This window comes from Bolinopsis microptera, chromosome 7 (assembly GCF_026151205.1).
Source record: "Bolinopsis microptera isolate Bmic1 chromosome 7, MBARI_Bmic_1.0, whole genome shotgun sequence".
Classification (NCBI taxonomy): Eukaryota; Metazoa; Ctenophora; class Tentaculata; order Lobata; family Bolinopsidae; genus Bolinopsis; species Bolinopsis microptera.
The window spans coordinates 9,731,971-9,758,815 of NC_087078.1; the positions used below are offsets into that span (position 1 = coordinate 9,731,971).

At 37.7% G+C, this 26,845-nt stretch overlaps 1 protein-coding gene and 1 non-coding gene across 3 annotated transcripts; both read left to right on the forward strand.

The window, feature by feature from the left end:
- The first annotated feature begins 10,205 nt into the window (after nt 1-10,205).
- Nucleotides 10,206-25,767, forward strand: LOC134817696 (serine/threonine-protein kinase PLK4-like). Of its 2 annotated transcripts, none has more exons than XM_063826933.1 (17): nt 10,206-10,295; nt 10,458-10,646; nt 10,887-11,001; nt 11,481-11,593; nt 15,054-15,142; nt 16,577-16,673; nt 16,832-17,008; nt 20,127-20,260; nt 21,341-21,608; nt 21,851-22,002; nt 22,304-22,433; nt 22,549-22,677; nt 22,844-22,964; nt 23,108-23,296; nt 23,505-23,734; nt 23,915-24,012; nt 24,357-25,767. In XM_063826933.1, exons 1-17 carry the CDS (start codon nt 10,251-10,253, stop codon nt 24,436-24,438), a joined length of 2,358 nt encoding a protein of 785 aa, XP_063683003.1. In that variant the 5' UTR covers nt 10,206-10,250; the 3' UTR covers nt 24,439-25,767. The 2 variants fall into 2 exon arrangements, with proteins under 2 accessions (XP_063683003.1, XP_063683004.1); XM_063826934.1 differs by having other exon boundaries at nt 24,343-25,766.
- Nucleotides 20,392-20,463, forward strand: Trnag-ucc (transfer RNA glycine (anticodon UCC)). Its single transcript has one exon. It is a non-coding gene; the product is annotated as a tRNA-Gly (tRNA).
- Nucleotides 25,768-26,845: the final 1,078 nt, after the last annotated feature.

A 26,845-nucleotide genomic window follows, 5' to 3' on the forward strand; every position in this document is an offset into this window, starting at 1 on the left:
CTAACAGGAGTTTACCTGATGAATATAGCGGTAATGGACACGATAGTGTACGGGAATAGCTACTGTATTGAGAGACTGGAATGGCTCACTAGTGCTCATTGTTCCTTGATCGGTGTTATCAGCACTGTTGGTTACCAGATCTCTCTGGTTACCATGACAAATCTCGGTCTAGCTAGATTGGCGGAGATAAAGAATGGGTCTATGATTAGTTATAGAGCGAACAAGCGAGCCATCCTCAGAATCTTCTTCCTTGTATCTATCATCGTTCTGATGTCAGTCATCATAGCTGTAGCGCCGCTGCTAGAACAGTTTGAAGACTTCTTTGTCAATGGTATGACCTATGACCCTTCAGCGAGATTGTTTATTGGAGCTCCTAGAAAAGAAATCCATCTGAGCGTGTTGCAAGGGTACTACGGGAATATAAAGGGGGATTCTCTCAAGTGGGCAGCTATAAATGACCTTGTGAACGGAATGTTTTCTAATGATTACGGAGGTGATACACTACGGAAATGAAGGAGTCTGCCTCTTTAAATTCCTAGTTAAAGAGGATGACCCTCAGCGTATCTACACGTGGACTATTTTAACAATGAACATAATCTGCTTTGTTATAATCTCTGTGTGTTATATTCTGATAAACACGATCACTAAAGCTTCTTCCAGGGTCCTTACCCAGGATACATCCCATACAGGACAAAAGGTAAGGAAACGGAACAGACGGTTGCAGCAGAAAATATCCGTCATTATTTGCACGAATCTGCTGTGCTGGTTACCAGTAACCATAGTTTGCTGTCTGCATTCTGGTGCTATTATTGACGCAACCCCCCACTATCCTATCATATCAATAGTATTTCTACCCATCAACTCTGTAATTAACCCTGTGTTATACAGTGAGTTTTTCAGTGGCTTGTGGAGTAGATCCTGCAGAAATGTGGCATGGATTTTCATCAGAAATAGAAAGGACCCTAGGATATTGCCTATTCAACTATCTACCAAACCGAAGGGGAGGGTTGTTGAAATTGAAATGAGTAACTTGAACACTATTCAAAAGAAGTAGAACTGAAATGAACTTGACTAAATGAGTTTACTTTCCTCAAACTTACATAATGATGCACGTTTATTAGACCGATCAAAGAGTTCGTAAGATATTTATTTGTTATACTAAATTGTTTGCAGCTGCTTTGAAAAAACATTTCGTAGATATTTTTCTTAATTGTTTTTTTTTTGGAATATACTTCATTCATGTACAGTGGGGTGACGTATACATGTTTTCGTCATTTCTGATAATGATAATACAAACAGTGTTACTAACTAACTAGATCAGACTCCCTACGATCGTCCTCACTTGAGTTTTTTAAATTAGTAACCATGGTAACAACTGTTCTAATACTTTCAACTATATTACAAATAATTTGATATCATGAATACGATGTTGTTACATTGAAACGTAGAACATTTCCTTATCCTGATAAGGGGTCGTTCACATATTACGTAATCAGCCGAGGGGGGGGGGGAAGGGGGTAAAAATTGCTAAAATATTGTTTACGTAATATGTGAACGACCTATAATACGTTAGATGGTTACTGTGATAGCGCAATGCTTTGTCAGATTCATAAATTTTACTTTACTTTACTTTACTTTAGCTAAATCTCGTATTATAATTCCTAAAGTAACTTTACTTTCATTAGAGTCCTCCTATAAAGGAAAGCTCGCCAGAACATGTGAAGCGTGCTCTTCTCGTAGGAGAAAGTGCACACAGGTTGACTTTCTGCTCCATCGCCGACTGCAGGTACGTCAATCAAATTGACCTGCAGAATGTGAGGTGTCTTGCCTATTTTATACTCAAACAATGTGGTGCCACGTGACGCAGTGCTGTTAGTGCTCGCTTGCCCCGTTAGAGTTAGTTCTTCGAGTAGCATTTGAGGTTACGGTTATAAAAGTTACCGCTGCCAAGAACACTGTCACGTGGCCGACGAGCCACTATAGTTTGATTTGTTGATGAAAATTGATTATTCTTACTTTCGAGACTTATTGTTCGAATATTCTGTTTCCTTTGTACATCCCTTACTTAGGATTCAAGTTATAGTCACTCGATCAAATTGAAAGTAATATAACTGCACCTCACTCGATCGAATTGAAAGTAATATAACTGCACATAATTGTGTATAAGAGTTGAGAGCGATACCCGTTTATCGTGTTCATAATCCCGATACACTTACAGTACTGACTGCTTGTGAAGTTTTGTGGTTCCATTATTGTACGATACTTCATATCGTACCTTTGTATTTAACTCCTTACGATACTACATATCGTATCTTCCTGTTGTACTAGCTTATATAACTATATAACTATATAAGTATTGAGTAATCACATGGATGGCCTTAATGGATCTTTCAGCTCAGCCTGATTGATTTTATAGCATATTACATTGCTTCTATAAATACAACTCCGTTGCTCTAACTTGCCATGTATTATTGAACAATATCGAGCTCGTTATTCTCTTATATTGGTTGTTAAAATACCACTCACAAATTATGTGCACTTTAATCATTTCCATCATTTTACATGCACAGAAACAATGGATTCTCATACAAATAGTAAAGTTATATAATAAATTGTTGTAATGTAATCAGGAGACAAATACAAAATATAAACAATCCACATACACAATCACTCAGCGAACTGAAATACTTCAGTTGTGACAAGTGCAGTTCAATGTCTCTTGACAAGTGATCAGGTGCTGTAGCTCTCGGTTTCAACCCGTTCACTATTTTTCATAAAAATTCCTGAAAACATGTATCCTTGATATTGATAATGATGTGATATTGCGTAATGTCTACTTACATTGTGCCTTAAGAGTAATGACGTAATGAAAAGGAGGGGGGCTTTCCAACCATACATTGATCACAATAGGTTATTAAGTTATATTGTTAAGTTATATTATTAAGTTATATTATTAAGTTATGTTATTAAGTTATTAGAGGAATCAGAATTAGATATAAAAGGGGGTACTTCAAGAGAAACATTATATTTTTGTTTGTAAGTCCGACGTTTATATATTACGTAAGCCAGAGTTTGACCGGATTCTACCGCTCCTACTAAATCGCTTATCGCCCAAATTTTAAGAAAATTCTTGAGAAAAGGCCCTGCAAAACCATAAAAACCAAAGTCACGTGAAATTTTTGGGCGAGCGAATTAGTAATAGCCGTTTTGGTCAAGTGACAGGCTAGTAAAACACGAATTTGATTGTTTAGGGCTCGGGTTAGGGTTAAGGTTAAGGATAGCTTTGGGGTTATGGTTAGGGGTCGTTCATATATTACGTAATCAGCCGAGGGGCCGGGGGGTTTCCAAACGATTACGCTAGTGTAATTTTGACACAATAGCTAATAGCTATGTGTAAAACTGATTACGGAGCTGGGGGGGGGGGGGGGGGTAAAAATTGCCAACAAATTTATTACGTAATACATTTAATTGACGATGTCAATTCATGGCAGCTCGGCGCAGCACAGTAGCATCTCGCCGATCTAGCTGTGAGAAGCCTCATTGAGTGCGCGGCGCAGCACAGTAACGCATCGCGCTACAAGTAATACATAATATGTGAACGACCCCTTACTCTTAGCTTAGGGTTAGGCCTAGGGTTGGGATTAGGGTTTAAATGTAAAACCGTTTTGTTCGGCTGCAAAACCGTAAAAACCAAAGTCACGTGATAATTTTTGGGCGAGCGAATTAGTAAAAGCCGGATTGTTCACATGTGAGTATTACACACATTCAATGCAGATATTGGTAGGGACGCGATCAGATTTGGCTTCCCTCGACTGCACGATTAAGACGTTTGTCTAGTTAACTGCAGTTGAGGACATTTAGATGTTCAAACTCAAAGTTTCTAATAGTAATACGAAGTTTTTTAGGTAGCAGCTAGAGATGTTCAATGTTGAGCAGCATTGCCATTATTCTTTTCCTTGCTCTATCCAGAGCCCTTGCGCTTGCAGTAGCGCGCGCCCGCCTCACGGCGGTAAAAAGGGCTCTAGCCATGAACCCACCCAACGATTTTGGCACCACTCTACAGTGGTGCCAAAATTACCCGCGCTTTTGTCCTCATATGCGACGTGTGTAGCCTTTCAGACGTTGATTGCGTAAACGAGGTGTCGTACGTCACCTCAAGATCGGGTGACAGGGGGCTGACCATGCCCAAACCTAATTGATCATTGATTGGGTCTGAGGTCACGTGATTATGAGCCTATGAGGTCACGTGACTATGACCTTGTCCTCCGTTTCCCGCTCATTAGACCAGGTGAGCTTGCATGCTTGTGAATGTAGGTGTAAGTACAGCTGTACTGTAGTTTATACCTAATTAACCCCTATACACTGTCACTATGCACTATAGAAATCTGAAAAGTGGTTACTGCATACTGGAGGGAGAAGTGCCAAGACTACCTGTGCTACATAGACGCTGTTGTAAGCACTGCGCACGCGCGCACGAACCTTCCCATCGGGGTTCGTGGATAGGTGCTTTTCTTGACTTGTGAAACAAGCGCGCCCGAAGTGGTGCGAAAGCACATGGTTAGGTGAATTCTTTTCCTAAAGCTATTAGATAGTATGTAGTCAAAGATGTTGCCGTTTCCTTGACCGAAATTTAACACCTTTTTGATTCAATTTTTGATCACCGACACTGGACACCAGTGACAAATCAGTAACTATAAGATCAGTATGAGACATGAGTGACACAAGTCAATTTGCGTGGGGCATTGAAAGCGCCACCCAATAATTATTATTAGGCCGTGCGCCATAGACCGTCACCGTAAGACGCGCGCACTGACCATTGAATGGTTTTTAGCTCGTATTTCGGCCAGTACATTATTTCGGAAACAATCAAAAAGTTAAATATTATTATGCCTTCTTTGCTTGGTGAGATTTTCCGCGATGCAATGTCCATTGTTAATATAATACTATATAATGGACTGACCAGGCTTGTGCGCTACTTTGCATGGCATATTATTATGCAGCATTTGCGCGCCTCTTATCTAGTCATATTACGAAAAGAACAAAGAAAGCAGTGCGCGCTATTTCATATTTCGAAGAAATGATTAAAAACGAATATCATCCGTCAATTGGTAAAATCGCATGTGAGTTGTACATTATAGATTTATAACCTACCAATTAAACGCGCGCCGAGTTGAACTCGTCGACGGTCTAATATTTGAAACAACTATTTTACGAGTATCACCCGGCCGTTAACGTACATGTGAGTTAACTATTTTTTGTCTCACTTTCACGTCATGACCCGATACGGCCGCGCATTGGTCCGCGGCGGGCCTACAACCAACAACATGCATGTGCAGTGGTGCACAAGTACGTATAAGCATTGAGCATGTACACAGAACGGTCAAAATCGCACCCTTGGCCTGGGCGCCACTATTATAGCGAGCCCTTACCTGGGGACCCCGAGCTATTATGTTCATTAACAATAGAGATTAGGCGGAATGACAGGCTGAGCGTTCACATAGCCATGTGCCTACGCGTACTGCGGTCGCGCGCTACTGCAAGCGAGAGGGCTCTGGTTAGAGCAAGGCTGAGCGCGGCCCAGTAAAGCGAGCCCATACACCATATTGCATATCGAGATCTATCCCACTTCAAGTACAAAGTTGAAAGTAATACCCATTACTTTACCTGGGGACCTCTGGCTATTATAATTATGTTCATAAATGACAGGCTGAGTAGAGCGCCGCCCAGTATCCGTTACTTTGATTGCCTAACCTTAACCCTAACCATAGCCCTAGTCAGCCACGGTCAAAATTTAATTGCACTCGCTAGGCTCCGGGCGACCGGGCGAGCTACCTTCAAATTTACTTGTATCACGTCTACTCCTAACTCCAACAAATAACTAAACTGGTGTGGGCCCATATTATATATATATATTTGATTTTAGTGTTTCTTGCTAAATCATAAATGTTTGGTTTTTTTTTCTCGAAATATTATGACCCGAAATATTAGGCTTTTACTAAATCGCTCGCCCAAAAATTTCACGTGACTTTTGTTTTTTGGTTTTGCAGCCGTACAAAACGGTTTTACATAAACCCTAATCCCAACCCTAACCCTAACCATAACCCCGAAGCTATCCATAACCCTTATCACAACCCTAACCCTAACCCGAGCCCTAAATAATCGAATTCACGTTTTACTAGCCTGTCACGTGACCAAAACGGTTTTTTGCCCATAACTCTCCAGGGAAGCATTTTAACCTTACGTCATGGGGGTGATTCGGAATCAGCGTCAAAAATACACCGATCTAGATCACTTTCATGCCTAAAGCTAGGGCCTTTTCACAAGAATTTTCTTAAAATTTGGGCGAGCGATTTAGTAGGAGTGGAAATATTATGACCAGGGTTGGAGTCAAAGTAGAGGATTCAGGTTTCAAATAATAATTTAGGACCACTTAGAGAATGTTTTTAAAAAGTCACGCGACAGTCGAGTGTAGAGTGATTAATCATATCCAAAAGTTTTACACGATGTAAAATAAAGCGCGCCGCGCACTTTCCATTATTTACTATTGCGTATAAGACTTTGAATGTGAATCGAGCGCTATCAATGCATTCATACACATAGCGAATGCTGAACATCTTCTGTTGGCGGCTGCATTCTTTTACTTGCGTAATTCTATCGTTGCACTATCCAGTATCCATGCAGTACGTATCCTTGCTGTATCCTTGTATCACTCCAACCTTTCCACTTTAATACGCTGCATCAACTATAATTTAGACCCTTTCGAGTGAAGCAAAAGGAATTGAGTTGTCATAAAGTATTGTTAAGGAATAGGGTTGATGTCGTTTTAGTTTATTGTCATTGACAGCTTCATCTGCGGTGCCCAACCTGATGTTAGTTTTTTATTCAATTTGATTTGATTTGACTGTGAGTTGTCTTTCTATTTATGTAGACATGATGGATAGTAACAAACACGTTTGAATTAAACCTTGATATTTTGACATCGTAAAAGATCATCTTAAAAGTTTATCTTAGTCATGGCTATGAAACTGTTGACCTCCCATGGATCGATAAAATGTTGAACTAAATGGAATACCGCCCATTAATTGCTTGTTCCACAGACACAAATGAATTAAACTGAATCCACCGCCTAAATTGTCACCTCTTTCTCCCCTTAGAGAGTTAACAGGCTGATTATATTTAAGTTTTGTAGATCAGTAATGCGGAACGAAAAAAACTTACAATTCTGGGAACAGGTAACCAAGACTAATTGGGCCAGGTTTGCCAAATCAGTCTCTCAGACATGCTTTATTTTATCTTTTGAATGGAACCTCTTCGTACTGTGATGAAGCATTAAAAATTGAAATCAAATAATTCTTCAGTTAGTATAATATTGTACTATGTTTACAGTACACTATAATGTAGAAGAAGGGGTAAGCTAAGAAGATTAATGATCTTTTGGCAGGGTCCCTCCTCATTTAACCTTCAATCACGGTTTTCCGATCATTTGGCTGAGTCAACCTTGAAAGAGACATTACACAATTGGCACTTACCAAAAGTTCATATTTTCGCAAACATGTGACTGATTGACTCGATTCAGGAGTTTCTCTGTGCTGTGTTTTGATCTCATTGCAGAATATAACTTGAAAATGTGCTTATAAATACTAAGCTATATCAATTATAGTATAACTATATTGTCTGACATTTCGGCTAGACCCATTTCAATGGCCTTTAAATATATAGAAGAAACTAAGGTACAACTAAAGGTGTAATTGAGGGATAAATTAGCTCTAGGAACTAGTTTCTTCTGGCAAAGCCCTTGGTAAACACAGTTTGGTGCGCACTACCTTAGCTTGGCAAAAATAAGAGATGTGTGAAATAAGAAGGATATGGCGTATTATATATAGGATATAAGGATACAAGGAAACAAAAATTACAATTACTTAAATTGAGCTCACAATAATCGTAATCCGGAATTAATAATTTAGTTTGATAAAATTCCAATAATTAACAAATAAGTACATGTAGGAATAATTTACAAATCTTATGTTCATATACAAATAAATCCAATTTGTAGGGTTGAATTGTATCTTGTGGTCCTATAGCATTTTATAGATATTAGATATGAAAACAATTAAAGTATCCTTATCAGAGTTTCATATATCATCAACAAGTGAAGATCACTTTTAAATGGATGAAGTAACCAGAAGAGTCAACGAGAAAGGGAGGGAAAGTAAAATGTATGTCAGCAATAGCAGCAAATCTGGGGAAACTTTGAAATACACCACTTTGAAGCATTTAACCACCCCTTAAAAATCACAGAATATGAATTCTAGTAATCTGAATATTTACATAGGTTCAAAATTGTCATAGCTTTATGATAGTGCAACGAAAAAAATCTCAGAACATTTTAGTGCTGAGTTAGGTGGTTAAGTAGTCGAAATATGACTGATTTATTAGTCATATTTCATACCTCTTCTAACACCCAAACCCTTACTACAGTGAAGATATGAGTAGTACAGTTAAAATTGATGGTCATAATTGAACAAAAATGGTTCGTTGACACATAGTTGAAGAAGGAAATTAAAAAAATTAATAAATGTGGTCTGTGGAGTGATTTATTTGTTTATGTTATAGTGTACGCGTGCGTGCGCTTGCGCATACTTAACCATCTGTTGGCCAACATATTTAGTCTATGCTTAAATTATTTATATATTATGTCACCACTATGGTGCCCAATACTTTTAGTGAAGGTCTGATGTAGAACAGTTAACCACCAACAGTGGTATATCAAAAAAACCATGTTTGTACGCGTGCGCACGCTTGCGCGTACTTAACCACCTGGTATGGCACAGCATTGAAATATCATCATAATTTCAAAGGCAGACATGTTTATTTTGGACTTTCGGTCAACAGAAGCCATCACAAATTAACCATTATTCAGCAACCTCCGAACTTTTGGTGCCTTATTTTGTTTTGATATTTGATTATGAGAGATAGCTGAAGGATAATTAATGATTTTAAAGATAATGCAACAGAATGTGTGGCCGTATGGCGGTTAAAACGACCAAAAACACTGATTTAGGTCAATTTTAGACCTTTATTAACCATGCTGGACGCAACAAAGGACTCAGCAATGTTTCTGTGCATATAAATGAGCTGGTAGTTATATCTAGATAATGCAGCATGGCCAGCTATAGCTTTACAAAGCTAATATAATGTGCTCTAAAAATTGTTAATTAGTGCAAATATAGGGTATTTTCGAGACATTTTAACCACCTTAGCTGCACATTGATCGGAATGCATGAACTTCGGGTCAATTATGCATTTGCAAACAAATATACACTCAATTGGATAGCAAACCATTATCTGAAGTTCATATTGTGGTTAATTTTCACTTTAATAGATGCCTTGTTCAACAGCCTAGCAAGTCATATAGCTCTTTTAACCACTTTTATGACAACATTTCTTGATAACTTTTATCAAAACCTTTCAAATGTCCTTTGTTGACCAGAAAAAGTTGACTCAAATCATTAATAATGTTTTGATTAATGGTTACCAAAAATTTTTGACGTTTTAACCATCTTTTAGCACTTTTTATGAATATTAACCACCTAAAATCAACCATACTATTAAATTGCACATTTGTGATGAAAAATTATCATCCATGTACAAATGAACAACCACCACTATACATCTATAATCAGAGCAATATTTATTGCTCATCTTTCATTTTCCATTTACCCACCATTAGGACCACAAAATGCCCCCAGTTAGGTTTTAAAACTTTTGTAATAGTTGCACCATGGGATGATCTCAATATAATGACTACTCAGTTCATAATATCATATCTCAGAATGGTGGTTAACCCTAAAACTGGTATTTTAACCACTATAGTGGGCACATAGAGGATTCATTAACCACAATTATTCAACATAACTGTACTGCAGTGTTTTGTGCACCAGAAAAGCATCACTCCAACATTTAGATTAACCACAATAAGCTGCAAAATCATGTTGAAGTCAACATACTCAAAATGTGTGAAAAAAGTCAATGTCCACCAAGTTTCCCCAGATTTGCTGCTATTGCTGATGTCTAAAGAAGTGGATTGGCCAGAACTTTCTGCATTCGATTTATAGACTCAAACAAATCAAACAATTTTTGACTGTGTGTTTTTTACTGTGTTTCGACTAAAATCTACATAGTATAATCCTTTATCAATAACTTTTCATTTTTAGCAAAGTTTAGAGTTCTGATGTGCCAATGGATGAACCATGACAACCATGTATTGTAACATAGGTCCTGGAAGTAGAAAAACGGTTGGTTACTATGTCATAATGTTTTACTCTCCAACACTATTATTACCATACACAACAGTTTGTGATTTGCAAGCTAACTGTTATATGGCTTCAAAATATTGTACATCTTCCCCCTAAATTAGACCATTATGTTAATTGTTAATTCTAAAAGCTTCTCTTCAGGACTTCTCATTCATAAGAAAGATTGGAAGAGGTGGTTTTGGCGAAGTTTACGAAGCAAAGTGCATTTCTACTGGAGAAGTTGTTGCCTTGAAGGTTCTCGACAAAAGAAAACTAAAAAAAGAAGAATACCGGAAAGTTTGCAATGAGATCGAAATACACAAAAACATTCAACATCCGAGCATCGTTAAGGTATTTATATTCCCTTTATGAATAGTGAAATGATTTATATATTCTCTGTATTGAACTCTAAACAAAAATTACAGACTCTAAATAATGGTCACCCTGCACTTTTTGGTTATAGTCGCTGCAGGCTTATCTTACCAAATAGATATAATAAAACCACGTAGAACTGAGACTAGAATCTCAGACAATTTTAAAACCAGAAGCTTGCAGTTGTTGTAATTTTTTACTCAATTCACTCTTCCCCAGATGTACGGATGGTTTGAGGATGTTAACTTTATGTACCTGGTTTTAGAAAAGTGTTGCAATGGAGACCTTCACCATTTCCTTAAACGAAGAGGAAATCCTTTACCTGAAAGCGAAGGTAAGTTGTGTCGGGGTAAGGTAAATGCAGGGTAGTCCAGAATGATCTTCATTTCAAGTCACTGTGAGACATCTCCGAGATTGCAGGGTACTCACAGTGATATTGCAACATGTAACAGTTTATTGTGGGTCACCCTGTAGTAATGATCTCCCATTTTAAGGATTCTGAATTCTTAATTTTAGTGTTTTACGCTTATTATCAACTTCATGAATCTAATATGTTTACTTTAGATTAAATACGACATGAATCTTATATGTTTACTTTAGATTAAATACGACATGAATCTAATATGTTTACTTTAGATTAAATACGACATGAATCTAATATTTTTACTTTAGATTAAATACGACATGAATCTAATATTTTTACTTTAGATTAAATACGACATGAATCTAATATTTGTACTTTTAATAAAGTTTGATTACACTGACAAGTGACGGTACACCCTACACTTGATTTGTAACAATTCCTATCCACAGCTCGGGAACTATTTGCACAGCTGGTAGATGGTGTTATACATCTACATAACAGTAACATAGTTCACAGAGATATCTCACTCAACAACCTGCTCTTAACTAAAGACATGACCCTGGTAAGTACCCAACTAACAAGATGAAGTGTTTAGTATTTGACTCGAAAAATAATTTAAACAGCCATCGTTAGACTTGAAAAACAGATCAGTATTAACATTGTTTTTGTGCTGATATAACTGAAAGAGTGAAAGTGATTTGCTCGTCAAAAAATAAGGGATCGTCCAATTATTCGTTATTACATCATAACCTTTCTTGTATCAGAAGGATACAAAATAACTCATATGAAGTCTTGCATATTTTTGGTCCCATTCTCTAAACGTCTTCCTTTCTGAAGTCTGAACCTGTCGCAGTATATTTAAGCATTTATGAGTTACAACTTACAGACATTCTGCATTAGGTGTCACGTGACCATGGTCATTCCTACCGCAAGGTTAAATTGACCTTGAGAAATTTAAATTGACCCTGAGAAAATTAAATTGTCTTTATTAAGGAGGGCTTGGTCCCCTGCAAGGTAAACGTTTAAAATTCAAATTCCCGTCGAATTTTCTCAAAAGTACGTGTATAAAACAGTGATGCCCCGTTTAGACCGAGTGTTATGAATTGCAATTGTGCAGACAACATTAGACGTTTTATCACACTGGTGCGTGTCAATCCTTGCCCTGTTCATCATGCTGTCCTTTCCAAATATTTGCAACAGTTTTCGTCGCCATGGCAACAAGACAAGCACCCAGTACTTCGTAAGGGTCTTGCTTGAGAGAGGCGAACAAGCAGTAACGGCTGCTCACGTGATAAAAATACTCCTCCCTTATTGGCTCCTTGCCACATTTCTTGCATTCCTATTGGTGGAAACGTTGCACTGTACTGCGAGAGGTAATGTTCAGTGGTGTGCATGACAAGGCCTCTCGATCTCTGAAGATTTTCTCGTGTTACTGGAAATATGTTTGTAAATATGGTGTAATATGGGTAATTAGGGTAATAAGGTTCCTTGTTATGTTTACCAGTAAACACTAAACATGAAACAACTTGTAATATATCCTTAATAACATGACAAATAACGTTATGATTAGTGTATCAGCATGATGATTACCACCGTTATCTCCTACACAGTACTAACAATATATAGATACTGTGTGTCCTACACAGTTCTAACAATATATAGATGTTGTTATCTCCTACACAGTTCTAACAATATATAGATGTTGTTATCTCCTACACAGTTCTAACAATATATAGATGTTGTTATCTCCTACACAGTACTAACAATATATAGATGTTGTTATATCTCCTACACAGTTCTAACAATATATAGATGTTGTTATCTCCTACACAGTACTAACAATATATAGATGTTGTTATCTCCTACACAGTTCTAACAATATATAGATGTTGTTATCTCCTACACAGTACTAACAATATATAGATGTTGTTATCTCCTACACAGTTCTAACAATATATAGATGTTGTTATCTCCTACACAGTACTAACAATATATAGATGTTGTTATCTCCTACACAGTTCTAACAATATATAGATGTTGTTATCTCCTACACAGTTCTAACAATATATAGATGTTGTTATCTCCTACACAGTTCTAACAATATATAGATGTTGTTATCTCCTACACAGTTCTAACAATATATAGATGTTGTTATCTCCTACACAGTACTAACAATATATAGATGTTGTTATCTCCTACACAGTTCTAACAATATATAGATGTTGTTATCTCCTACACAGTACTAACAATATATAGATGTTGTTATCTCCTACACAGTTCTAACAATATATAGATGTTGTTATCTCCTACACAGTACTAACAATATATAGATGTTGTTATCTCCTACACAGTTCTAACAATATATAGATGTTGTTATCTCCTACACAGTACTAACAATATATAGATGTTGTTATCTCCTACACAGTTCTAACAATATATAGATGTTGTTATCTCCTACACAGTACTAACAATATATAGATACTGTGTGTCCTACACAGTTCTAACAATATATAGATGTTGTTATCTCCTACACAGTACTAACAATATATAGATGTTGTTATCTCCTACACAGTTCTAACAATATATAGATGTTGTTATCTCCTACACAGTTCTAACAATATATAGATGTTGTTATCTCCTACACAGTTCTAACAATATATAGATGTTGTTATCTCCTACACAGTTCTAACAATATGTTGTTCTGATAAATTATGACTCATCATGTGTGAGCCTCACTTCACTGGGGACACCAACTCATCAATAACACGTAATAACATTGTATTGTGTACAATAGTCATGATACAATTAGGGATAATACAGTGTACTATTAGGGATAATACAGTGTTCTGTGTTCCCAATATTGTCCCACGGATACGAATTAGTAGCACCAGTGGTCAACTTGGACACCTGCAGTATGTCATGTGACCAGTATATCATGTGACCAGTAGTCATGTGACCATGTTAAACAGTGTGTGAACTGTGGGATCGGTCATGTTATACTAATGATTGGGGCGTCTTCCTCTCGGAGAAATCGTTATTTTTAATTAGAGATCTGTAATCAGTACTTGTTTCTAGTATGTTCAGTGATCATGAGGTACTTGTAATTTGGTTCATTTAATATAATTCAATCAGCTGGCTTGATTATAAAGTTAGATTAAAATGAGCAGAAAATGAAAAATTGAAATGATTTAATTCGATCCTGCCGGTATGCCCAAAGGTTGGGAACTTGTTCGTATTTTTGAAACACTCGGTACCTATAATCTAGGAATTAACAGTACCGTATCTTTGCCACTTGCTCTGATCAAAGCTGAAAGCGATCTAATTAAAAACATTGAATCTTGTGTTATTGGTCAAGAGCTGATAAATTCCCAAAATAAGACGCTTAGATGATGTTAATGTGTATTAACAAACAAAGGCTCACAGACGATGTTAATTAAATTGATAACAACAGTAAATATTGTGTACCCTCGAGCCTGTTCTAACACCTGATTAGAACGAAGCTTATCTTATATCTAACCATTTTCTTAAATATTTTTAATGATCGAATGATCGAGTTATACTGTACGCTTTAACATTTTAATTAGCGCAGACTTGAACCACATTTTTGTAGGATCATGTTATCTTTACTCTTATCAACCCGATCAGAGCCAGATGAGCGCATAAATTACCTGGTTACCTGGTTACCTGGTTACCTGGTTACCTGGTTACCTGGTTACCTGGTTACCTGGTTACCTGGTTACCTGGTTACCTGGTTACCTGGTCACCTGGTTACCTGGTTACATGTTATCTTTACTCTTATCAACCCGACCAGAGCCAGATGATCGCTTAAAAATTAAGTTAACAATTTTAAAAGATCTCTTATGCTAATATCACAGTATTTTATAAACTTACAATATGGCATGGTCTGATATGAAAACCTTGAATTTAACTGTAAAGATGTAAATTCCAGTTAAATTTAAACAATTGATATCAATTATTATAAGTATTTTCAGTATTGTAGCTAAACTAATTCTCAATTTCAGAAACTTGCTGACTTTGGTATGGCTAAGCGACTGTCCGGACCTCAAGACACTCACAGAACAATGTGTGGAACTCCTAACTTTATGTCTCCGTGAGTTAACTCCCTGGCTGTAGCAACAAGTTACAACATGTCACAGAACTGTTACACTTACAAATTTACAGTTCAACCATCAACCACTTTATTTTAACTGTCTAGAAAATGATCGTTCAACTTAATTGATTGAAGGTATTAGAAAGTAAAGAAAAGGGGATCTGTTAATTGATTTGAGCTTCATATCTCCCATATCTGTACCACTTTATATCTGTACCACTTTATATCTGGATCATTGTTAAGGATTTTCTAGGAACCATTCCGAGCTAAAGCTTTTAGCAAGGAGGTAATTTATTTTCCTGATTTAATGTCCTCTCCTTCCCCCTAGGCTATCGAATGTAGATTGTAGAATATTGCTCAATCTAACTGATGGCAGACATTAAAATAGCTAAGTTATCAGCCATTATCAAGTCTGCTGTGCCCTAACTGCAACAGTTGCAATTCTGTCTCTCCGGTGGGTGCACGACCTACCGCCACCTAGAGTCACCATTCTGCTGAAACCGGACTTACTCACAGCAACTCAGCTTACAATCACATTAAATACTGTTAACTAACTCTTCCTCCAATCAGAGCCTTGTGTTTCTATCACGTGGGTGTGATCAACCAATGGGGCTCTACTTTTGAGTCTCGGTTCTCGGAACGGTGTTCAGCGGGGAAGCGGCGGGAAGATTTGAATTTGTCAATATATTTATGAGTGGCTCGGTCATTAGTGAGTGAGAGATGGTGTTAATAATGTCACCTTGGAAACAGCATATTATAGTTTATATGTCAATCAGGGAATATGGGTTATGTCTAATTATCCTTAATTAACCATGCGACCTGTCCTCAGCCTGTTAGACGGATTTAATTTACTGAACTGATTTGATCACCACTCACATGAGTTGTGACCAATGATAAGGTGCATTTAGGATAATAATACGGATGACTAGTCATAGTCTACCTCTCGAAACATTTCCTGATGCAAGGCATTTTAGTGTGACCTGGGTCCTGATATGATTTTAAGCGCAAAGCGGGATTCGCGGTGCCGCCGCCGCCTTTTTAGCACCGTTTCATATTTTAGTACCGTTTATATTTTAGCACCATTATATATAATACCGTCGCTATAGCGATAAATTCCTGAAATATTTACCTGTAAATACTGTAAATTCACAGTCTTCATTCCGGTTAATCAGCTCCAAAAATAACCATATATAAAAACATCACGTCTCTCCCATTACGCTCTATGTTGGGAGTGTAGGTCTGTTTGTGTTGAAGAGGGAAATATTATGCGCTATATAAGTATAACCAGTCAAAACACTTTTAATTGACTCTCAACTTTATAATTGACTCTCAACTTTATAATTGACTCTCAACTTTATAATTGACTGCCACAGCTCATGTCTTTAAGTAACTTGTAAGAAAGTCCCTGTTTGTAATGTTCCTGTACTTTTTCAGGGAGACGCTGAACAATGCTGGAAGAGGGTTCATGGCTGACTGCTGGGCGTTAGGGGTAGTGTTATTTCACCTACTTACGGGCGAGCTCCCGTTCGAGGTAGATATTTATTGGTATTTCTGATTGCTATCTTTATTTCAGATTCCTGTAAAACCAACATTGTTATTTTGTTGGGAAGTTCCAAAAGCTGATGAATTCAGGTAAAAGTAAAACTGAACAGTCTCTAATTCAGTCTTCTAATCTGTCCACCGCTACAGGACACGGGGGTTAACGAGATCTTGCGGCGAGTTAAAAGTGGCAAGTTTCACATTCCGAACAGCGTGAGTGTAGACGCACGCTCTCTCATCGGCCTTCTCCTGCAAGCGGACCCACGTAACAGAGTCAGTGCACAGGAGATTCTCAAACACTCCTTCATGATTCCTGCCCCGCAAACTGTAAGTTTAAATTATGTAAATTAATATGTTATTTATGTTATATATATTTTATTATTATGTTAAAAATCATTTTTTAACTGTTCATTAGCCAACTTTAAGGTATTCCAGTTATTTTAACATAGCTGCCCAAGTCTTTGGAAAGTTCCGGTGGTATTTATTGCAGTATAATCCGGGTAAATCCACGACACTAACCCACATATACCGCGGACCCCTTCTCCAACATTCTTTCCCCAACTAATAAAACATATTCCAGAATTTTCATTGAATTGGCGTTCATGGCAAATACTTGCCCTCTTACAAAATGCGACAATATGTTTTACTAAAAATGTCCGTTATGCTTAAACACTCTTCTGCCGTTAATATGGCACACTGTACCCGAAAATAATAACCCTAACGTGACAGATAGAGTGCTTATTTGGCCTTCTCCAATGTTCTGCGAGCGTGCCCTCAACTCAATAACGGAAGATAAATACATGCGCTCTCGACTCTCTCTCCGTCTCACTCCCGCTCGCCCACTAATTGTCTCTAATAAAATCTTCCAACGGTCACCATGGCAACGGTAAAATGATCGTTACCAAATCTTTCCATTCATTCCCGCTCCCATCTTTCCTTTGCTCACCCCTGGTGATCATTTAATTAAACTTTTGGGGAATTGACAGGATTGGCTGATAAAAGTCACGTGATTTGAGTTGTTCTATCTGATTGGTTCTGGAGATAGCAGTTGTTTTTGGATAGTAACCTGTTGTTTTGCTTTTTTGGTGCCATCATTTTAACTTTTTTTCCGGTGGGATTTTTTGAAATTATACGCCTTCTTAAGTATCAAATCATATCCAGATAATATGATCGCATCATATGAAAATGGTGTTATCTAGTGTTTGATTAGTTTAGTCCGTTGGACTGGACTAGATTACTTTGACTCAGAATGGTATTACGTTTCAATTTGTGGGCCGTGTTTGCACCGCCTCTTGCTATGAACACTATATGCTTATGTTTCCTATTTTTGTTGCTTGTTGATTGCCCTGTTAGATCTTTACATTGAACAGCTATTGGAATTGTTTGTTGCTTGCTTTTAATTAACTATTTTCTGTCTTTTCATTGTGTAATGTTATTCCAATGAAAGTCATTGAAAGCAAACCAGTCAACCAACTCAACCCCAAAGAAGTACCATGACATTACACTATGTGTGACACTTACCACGATCCTTCCTCCTGCGCAAAGCGCACGTGCTGCGCTGCCTCCTGCACAAAGCGCACGTGCTGCGCTGCGAGCGGCACAGTGCGCTCCTATTCGCACAGTCTATGTGACGAGGTGCTAAAGCGAACTGTTACTGTCGAAAAGTGCAGTAAGTGCAGTCGGGCTCGGTTTGTGGTCCTTCTGCACGACTGCAGCTCATCTAGGCAACATGTAGGTTCAAGATTTGAAGACTTTTATTGGTTTAAATTAGTTGAGTTATTTTAAAGTAGGTTTGGTGGCAGTGTCATTCGTGATTTCTGAAGTTACAATTTAGAACCACAGTGAAATTACCATAGTTTAGATACCATATAATATATTAGTTTAGTTAATTATATTGGCGTCAGAATTTGGCCTCTAAGTTAGCAAACGTTATGATATTACACCCTTTTCAGCTTCGTGAAATTAAAACCTTTTAATCTGTATTTTTATTGTAACATAAATAGTTTCGATATCAGATCACTTGACCCTTCAGTAGTATTTTATCATCTCTCTGACTCTATGGTAGTATTTGCTGGGAATAAGAGATGGCAGATGGTAGCCATACTTCATTATATTCAGAGATAACGGTGTCATTGGAGGTGTTGAGGGGTGCACTTTGCCCCCTTTTCAGCATGTATTCATTAAGGGTTCCACTTCAATACACTAATCATTTACTCTAATCATTGACATGACTCTAGCATAGCTCTCAAATTACCAAAATGGGTGAAATCTCTCACTTGCCCTTTAAATTGCTCTCTCTAAACGATTTCTCAATGTACTGTGAAACTTTGTGTCAAGTTGGTCTATAACAACTATACAATTATACCTCCCTCGGGGTGTATAGTACCTCTTAGAATAATGGCTAATATCATAGTACGGTGTATGATTTTCTTAACAAACTTTGGTCAAGAGCTTCAAATGTTTCACCATAATAAATAATATGTGCCTTTATACGGTCTACCTTTCCAGTTCACTTTTCAACATTGCTGTGGTCATTAACATGTCATTAACATGCATTAGGCGAGGCTTGATAAGGTTATCTTATTTTACAGTCCTCTGGTTCTTACAAACTTTCACTGCAGCTTTCATAACTTATATATACAAAGATTTGTGTACATTGCAATAGAGGTGGTCGTAGTTGGTACAATAGGTACATAAAAGGGACAAAGGTACAAGTTGAACAGTGGTATGTTCGAAGTGGCGTTTTACATTCCACGATAAGCTAAGACAATATGTGCACATTACGGGGACTAATTAACTGTGTTCTCTACAGTGCTACTTCCATTGTTTACTGAGTAAACGCGAGATGTCTTATGGTTCCTTGGTATTTATCGACCTTGCCCCTCGGTAACTTAGCATATACCTAGAAGTAACAGTAACGTTGATTTGTATGGGATTGCTAGAGTTTTACAGATTAACAACGTCATGATGCTGATTAAAGCCCTGGCAATCTTGACGTGATTTAAACTGCCTGATTTCTGAAACCCTGGAAACCCAATCATCATCGTTCAGGCCAATCGCTTCATAATTCTTGGTTAAATATTGTGACAAATTATCGCTACAGGCGTCATTTTTATTACTAAGTCATCTCGTTGCCTTGGGAACAAACTGCCAAGGATTTCACCCAATTTTCGGCGTGAAATTCGTTCAAAGACGTACGACGCCGTGTCAGAATTTACTCAATTTTCTGCGCGCACCATCAATTTTATAAAATAAAACCGCCCAAATTTTGCTGGCACGCATTGTTGTATCTGTCGGTTAAGGAATTTTATGTATTTCCTGCTACGTAGGTGTCAGTACCGCCTACTCTCTAGTGAGCTGATGCCAGGTCTCACCTATTTTACATTCCAACCATTATCAGTATGAGTATTCTTGTCTTACAAGTTTTCACACCCACAATTTTCAGGTGTTTTCCGGGGAATCCGCCGACAGTGGTCACGGTACCTTGGATTCCAACGAGTTTTCGGGACAGAACGACCTTTCCGATGACGAGATGAAAGTCAACCAGTTTCTACCGTCCTTTTCATTACTGCCTTCACAGTGAGTAACATAAATGAATAATCAAAATTTATGAACCAATGATTCGATGTGCAAACTTACTCTGGTGCATCAGTTACAGAGATCAAGTTACCGGTCCTGAATAAATATTTGTAAAAGACTTTTTTGTCAGTGCGATGATGGTGTAATGGTCAGCATCGTTGCCTTCCAAGCAGTGGATCCGGGTTCGATTCCCGGTCATCGCAGACCTTTTGGTTCATTCGAAAGCCTTCACAGTATTAAAAACATATGGGGCACTTTTTGAAAGGAAAAATGTTAACAGTTTTTAACTTGTCGGCTATTTGTAACTAAAGATGAATAACGCAACAAATTTATAGTGAGTCATGGTAGTTCCGTGATTAAACTTTTCTCTAAATTTGTATCTCATGAAAAATTATGTATATGTGGCTTTTCTTCTAAAGTTCTCAGGATATGTTTTCCAACTGCTGTTTAATTTCCCGTCCCTAGAAATTGTTATGTGTATCATCATTGGATACTGGATAGCTGCCATCTTACTATATATAAAGCGAGACTATACATCGTGGTCCGGTAGTTTCATTGCGTCCTAATATTATACATATATCTGTTACCATTTTACTGACTTCAACTTTAACAAGACTTTCCGCGAAAACCGTGAGAGATATACTTTTGAAACTTTTGGTGGCTGGATCAGAATGCTTTTATGGCCTTTTGGTCAGTATAAATAAATTTAAAAAATTAACCATGGAATAAATAATTTAGGTCCGGAAAAATGGACCCCCAGGTGGTGTCAAAATCACCAATTAAATAAATAACATTGTCTAATATCTTAATGTCTTTTGACACCACTTTAGAGAAACACGGGTTCCTGCTAGTGTTTATAAATGATCGGTCGGAAATTGAACTTTTCAAAATTCGATTTACCTCATGACTATTCAGAAAATTACAATCATAAACAGGTTAAACAGGATTAAACACAAATTTGTCAATGAGAGCCCTAACACTCACGTCTGGATTACAAACTCTTAACTTCGATTATACAGAAGTTAACTGGGGTAGCTTCAATAGCTCCACATCCCCTCTAATTCAATCCTCTTCCTTCAGAGCGAGTTCCAACAAACAGCGAGCCTGTCTCCCGGCTTTCCGTAACGCGCTGCGGAGCCGGATGAGACCCGCCACAGCGTCCCCAACCTCTTCCGGTCCTCTGAAGATCCCTCAGAGACCAGATACCAGCCGGTGTAGTGATACAGGCACTGAGTGTGAGGCTGGGAGAGGGAGTGAAGTGGCTGCTCCTGCTGCTAGACGGGGTAAACCTAAGTGTTTGAATACTGTTAGGATACCTCCTAGATTACAGCAACGCAACGGTCTCGAGGTAGGAATATGTTCTTTTATCATCTTTGTCATCTGTTATCACCACTTTGTCACTATTTTGTCATAATTATCCTACACTCTGTGCAATTGTTACCATGTTACTCCTGATATGACTTGTCTCATATCCCCATATCTTTCACCATGGCTACTATGCTTTGTGGAAAATTGATAATGCTATAACATCTCAGATATTTATCTGAGGAGCTAAGTAACTTCTAAATCTTACCCTCTCTACCTCTACAGGTGGAGGTTTGTAAAAACGGTAGCATTCATTTGCGGAGAAAACTGAAGTCCGGGACTGAAGAGTTCCGAGTTAGTGGTGACGGTATGGACATTACTGTGCTCATGGAGAATGCTAAACAGATTAGAATGTCGTATTCTACCCTGCAACCCAGGTATGTATTTTCAACTAGAAGTGAAACAAAGTTGTCGCATTATATGGAGCTAGGGTGTGGACTAGCTACACCAGTACACCTAGTTAAACCGTTCCTATCCCATTACATAATACTCAATAAATGTAATAGATTCGCAGTGTTTAAATTATTTTTATATTTTATAAACTATAAGGTTAACGAATTATGATAATATGACATTACAATTGATTAAATTTATGAGTACTGTACTATTGAGGCGCATGCCACCCCCGGCCCCTACTAGCGGGCATTACGATCAATAATTAATCCCCCAAATCTACAGATGGTACGGGCGGTACGAAAAGCTGCTGTTCTGTGTCAACCAGGTTAAATCCAGAACTCCTAAGATAACGATACACGCTAACACAGCGTCCGCTTACTACATGGAAAACGGACCTGAACCTAACTTTCAAGTAAGCAATAAGCTGGGTTCGCCATTTTGAGCTGACATTTTCATTTCAAAGATTGCATTTAACTTAATCACGTTTTTGGACTGAAAACAGATAATTTAATTAAAATTTATTGCAGGTTGTATTCAAAGACGGGTATAGGCTAAATCGTGATTTAACGAGATGTTACATAACGGATCCAGAAAAGAAGGTTACCATGGCAACCCAGACAATGACACCTTGTTTGGACATGTCCCCGCTTCTTCAGGTTCGACCTTTGTTCATATCTATTGTTTTTTTTTTTGTATATTTTAATTTCGAAGCGTGTAATAAATGTTAGAATTTATTTATTATTTATATTATATTTATAGATCAATATTTTCAATGCTATAATTTCGGTAGGATGGTATATATAACATGTTTTATTTTAACAGGTATATCTAGACACAGCTAAGCTGTTGTACAAGCAGTGTGTAGCTGTGGAGCAGTGTCTAGCCAGTATTGACGGGGTCTTATTCCCGCTCAGAATGGGAACTCCGCCTGTTAGAACCGCAGGTTAGTTTTCAAGATATTTCCTTGCGTTTGAATAGCCCGGTGTATAGAGATATAGTTGTCAGGGCCTTTTCCCATTCAATTCAAATCTCGTCAAGGCTCCATTCCAATTTCTGTAAACAATCTCATGACACGGACACTTTCAGGAAACTCAAGTTTTGCGAGCACTACGACAGAAAGCACCCAAAGTACCTCATACATGTCCCAGATGCCGTGTTCCATGGCCAACCACAATGTGTCCCAGATGCCGTGTTCTATAGCAACTCCAACTATCAACGAGCAGGACGCACAGTTGGAGGAAAAGTGCACCGTCGGTACCTCAACTCCCATCAACGGTACACACCTAAATGTTTCTTGTACAGTTTGTACATTTTCCTTGTACATTTGTTCATTTTTCTTGTGTATATATAATACTGTTTGATGGTACGGATATTCGGACATCACTTTTTTATCTGTCCAATGTTTGGGGTGACAAATTAAGCACCCAAGCGAGTTATAAAGTACCTGAATTATCTCATCGACTATAACATCCTCATCCCCCAGATTTGAGAAGATCCCCGAGTCTCGGACAACTAAACTGCCGCTCTCCGCTCACCCCAATAACTCCCGTACGACGTGCTGCGTCCATGTCACCCCAGAAACGGGCTGGAAGTGAACAGAATCCAAACAATGCTGGATATAAGAATGAGGGGGATAAGGAGAATAATAGGACTCTACAGAACGACGAGGAGTATGTGAAATACAAACCTGGGGTCGGCTGGCTTGGGTTTATGGTGAGTGATGTTTTTAATCTTACCCGATTATCGTGGTTTCAATTACGGTGCATTGTGGCAAATCTAAATATTCCTTTTCCTTAGATTATACATAATTTTGATATTGGTGCGGTGGTAAATATATTTTTGTTGATTTCTTAAGCTGAAATTAAACTTTTTTATAACAATTAACCATCTCAGAATGGCGGAGCTAAGCTGAAGTTTAAAGATGACAGTGAACTGTTGTTACAGCAAGGAGGAGAGGTCCTCCTTAAACATCCTACCGGCCCGATCACCAGGTTAGTTTCACTTTCATTTTCTTAGTTTCACTTTTACTTCATTAGTTTCACTTTCATTTTCTTAGTTTCACTTTTACTTCCTTAGTTTCACTTTTACTTCCTTAGTTTCACTTTAATTTTCTTAGTTTCACTTTTACTTCCTTAGTTTCACTTTGCTTTTTGTGATGCTCCTATTCGCATCGGTTATTAAGCTTCCTTTAAAAATGTTGAACTTTAACTTGATTGATAACATTTGAGATTATACCTAGATGGTATGCTGATCTAATCTTAAAAAACGGCCCTTGTTTTAAAACTAAAGTTATTCTCATTTCCACACTAACCCTGAAACAGCTAACATCCCCTAGGTTGCAAGGACCAGCATTAGAAGTACACAAAGACAACATTACTGAGCTGCTCAGGCTACAACAAGTTCAACAAAGATCTTAGGAACTCAGGGCTGAGAATGAGATATTTCTTCAAATGTGACATTTGCCCAATTGTGATTTGTGACACTGGTGCAGATGTGACTGTTAGTTCCAGTAGCTTCGATTGCAGAAATATATCTCCAATCTGATATAATGCAACTACTAGTTTACTCCTGAAATGTAGCAGCATGATCAAATAAATGATGTCGATAATGGACCTTGTTTAATCTTTTTTCAACGATCTTACAAATCTCATCTCGAAAACTTGTTATGAACCTTTCAAATAAATCATATTTTAGCCTCAAAAGTACGAATTAAGTATGCCTGGTGCCTATGATATTCCTAACTTGTCAATATGCCGATAGTTTGTACAGTACTGTTTAGCCTAGCTTAGTTTAGAACAAAACTTTAGGAGTTGTATGTTCTAAAAAGCGAACCACACATTTGTTTTGACACGTGCTAGCAATATGGTCACGTGCCAGCAATATGGTCACGTGCCAGCAATATGGTCACGTGCCAGCAATATGGTCACGTGTCAAAACAAGCTGGGTTTACCTTCTCAAACATACCTGCACGAATTAAGTTTTGGTGATTATGGTCTGGTGTGTTAAATGTTATTTGTGAAGCTACGGTGTTATGTTAATTTGACTTATATATGACGCCACACGATCATGGTGTTCGTTTTACCGTGTTCATTTTTAATTATTTTCTCTGTTATTTAAGGAGATTTTACTGTATTCTGTTAAGTATAAGCGCTCAATATATAACGTTATTAACGAACTATGATATAATATACGGTATTTTGTATAAATTATGTTATATCCTTATTATTATTAGTATCTGTAACTATCTATAATGATTGTTGTTTATGTTCAGTAGCTCAGACACTGTTTTGCATGATTTGTTCTTGAAGTTCAACCTTAGATAAAGTTGCTTACGTTCCTTTATATTATGTTCATAGTGAATAATTCTACGTGATTATGTGTGCTTTTAGTTCGATATCTTCCGGGATTTTGTTGATAAACGCATTAGTTATTTTTCGGTTAACTTCTTTGTTCATAGACGCGCGATTTAAAAAGGCTTTAGTAATTACTAATTATTCATCAAGATTTCATAATTGCACTATTTTCACTTACGTGAAGCAGCCAATAGAATATTAATTTTTTTGGTCGACAATAATTTGTATCTAGCAGAATCTTCGATAGCAGTGAGTAGAGGAGATAAATTTGGTATAGGGCTGAAATAGTATTGTGATAGTACTTACTTACAGAATGTCCCTTATCTTTCAGTTTCAGCTACCGATATATAATGTGAAATATTTTGATTTAAGGTGGTTTAATTCTATTTAACAAATATTTTAGTTTTTCTTGTCAAATTTCAATAGGCATACAATGTAGCTACAGTAAAACCCCGATTTACCACGCACCGATTTACCGCGGCTGTTTAGTGTTTCCTTTCCCCCAAACTAGGTAGATCGGGGTTTTACTGTATAAGAGTTTTTATGAAACTATACAAAATGTCTCAGGAGCATCCCTAAGACTTGATTTTCAGGCAGTAATACACATAAGCTAGCAATCCCTCCATAAAAGCTTCCCCCACCAGTGGATATGTAAGAACCTCCATATTAGGATCCCTTTTCTTACACTCCCTCGTCATTATCTTATACCCTGGTATAATGTACTCTGTCGCATCCTCAAAGTCTACCAGATCCAGACCCGCTTTCTTGAAATGGTCCACAACTTGATCTTTTGTTAGAATCGGATGGGGCATTTTGAGGTGCCTGTTCGCTTCCTTGCAGAGCTCCCAGTCGACCTTTCTGACAAAGTCCCAAATAAATATTTTGGTATCCTTGTTACAGCAAGCTACCACATCAGCCAAGAACTTATCTAGATTGTGGTGTGCGTAATACATGGCCCCCAGAACAAGGATATGAGTATAAGTCGGATCCTTGATCTCAGGTGCCAGATCTGTGATGGAACAAGTCAGGAACTTGCCCTGGTGGCTTACACCGTGAGATTTAGCCAACTTCTCACACTCTTCCACGTAGCCAACTCCGTCAGTCGCTACAAAGTGACACCCCGTGCGTTTAGCAATTCCCACGGTGTACATTCCTTTCCCACATCCCAAGTCTAGGATCCTGGAGTCTGGTCCTATCCCCTGGTTGGAGATAATATACTCTATCATATCCTCGTTTGCCTTTTTCAAGTCCGGGATGGTATCGACATCTACATCAGGTGATATTCTGCCGTAGTTGTAAAACCCGGGTGCTATATCGTTCCACAGATCGTTCAAGAGCTTGTTGGAGTAGTTATACTTATCATAAATTGACATTATCCTCAATCTATGGAACGGCGAAATTTAAAATTATTATAGTTATTATATCGGTAAAGTCATAAACTTTTTATTAATTTTACTCCTTAAAGAATCGG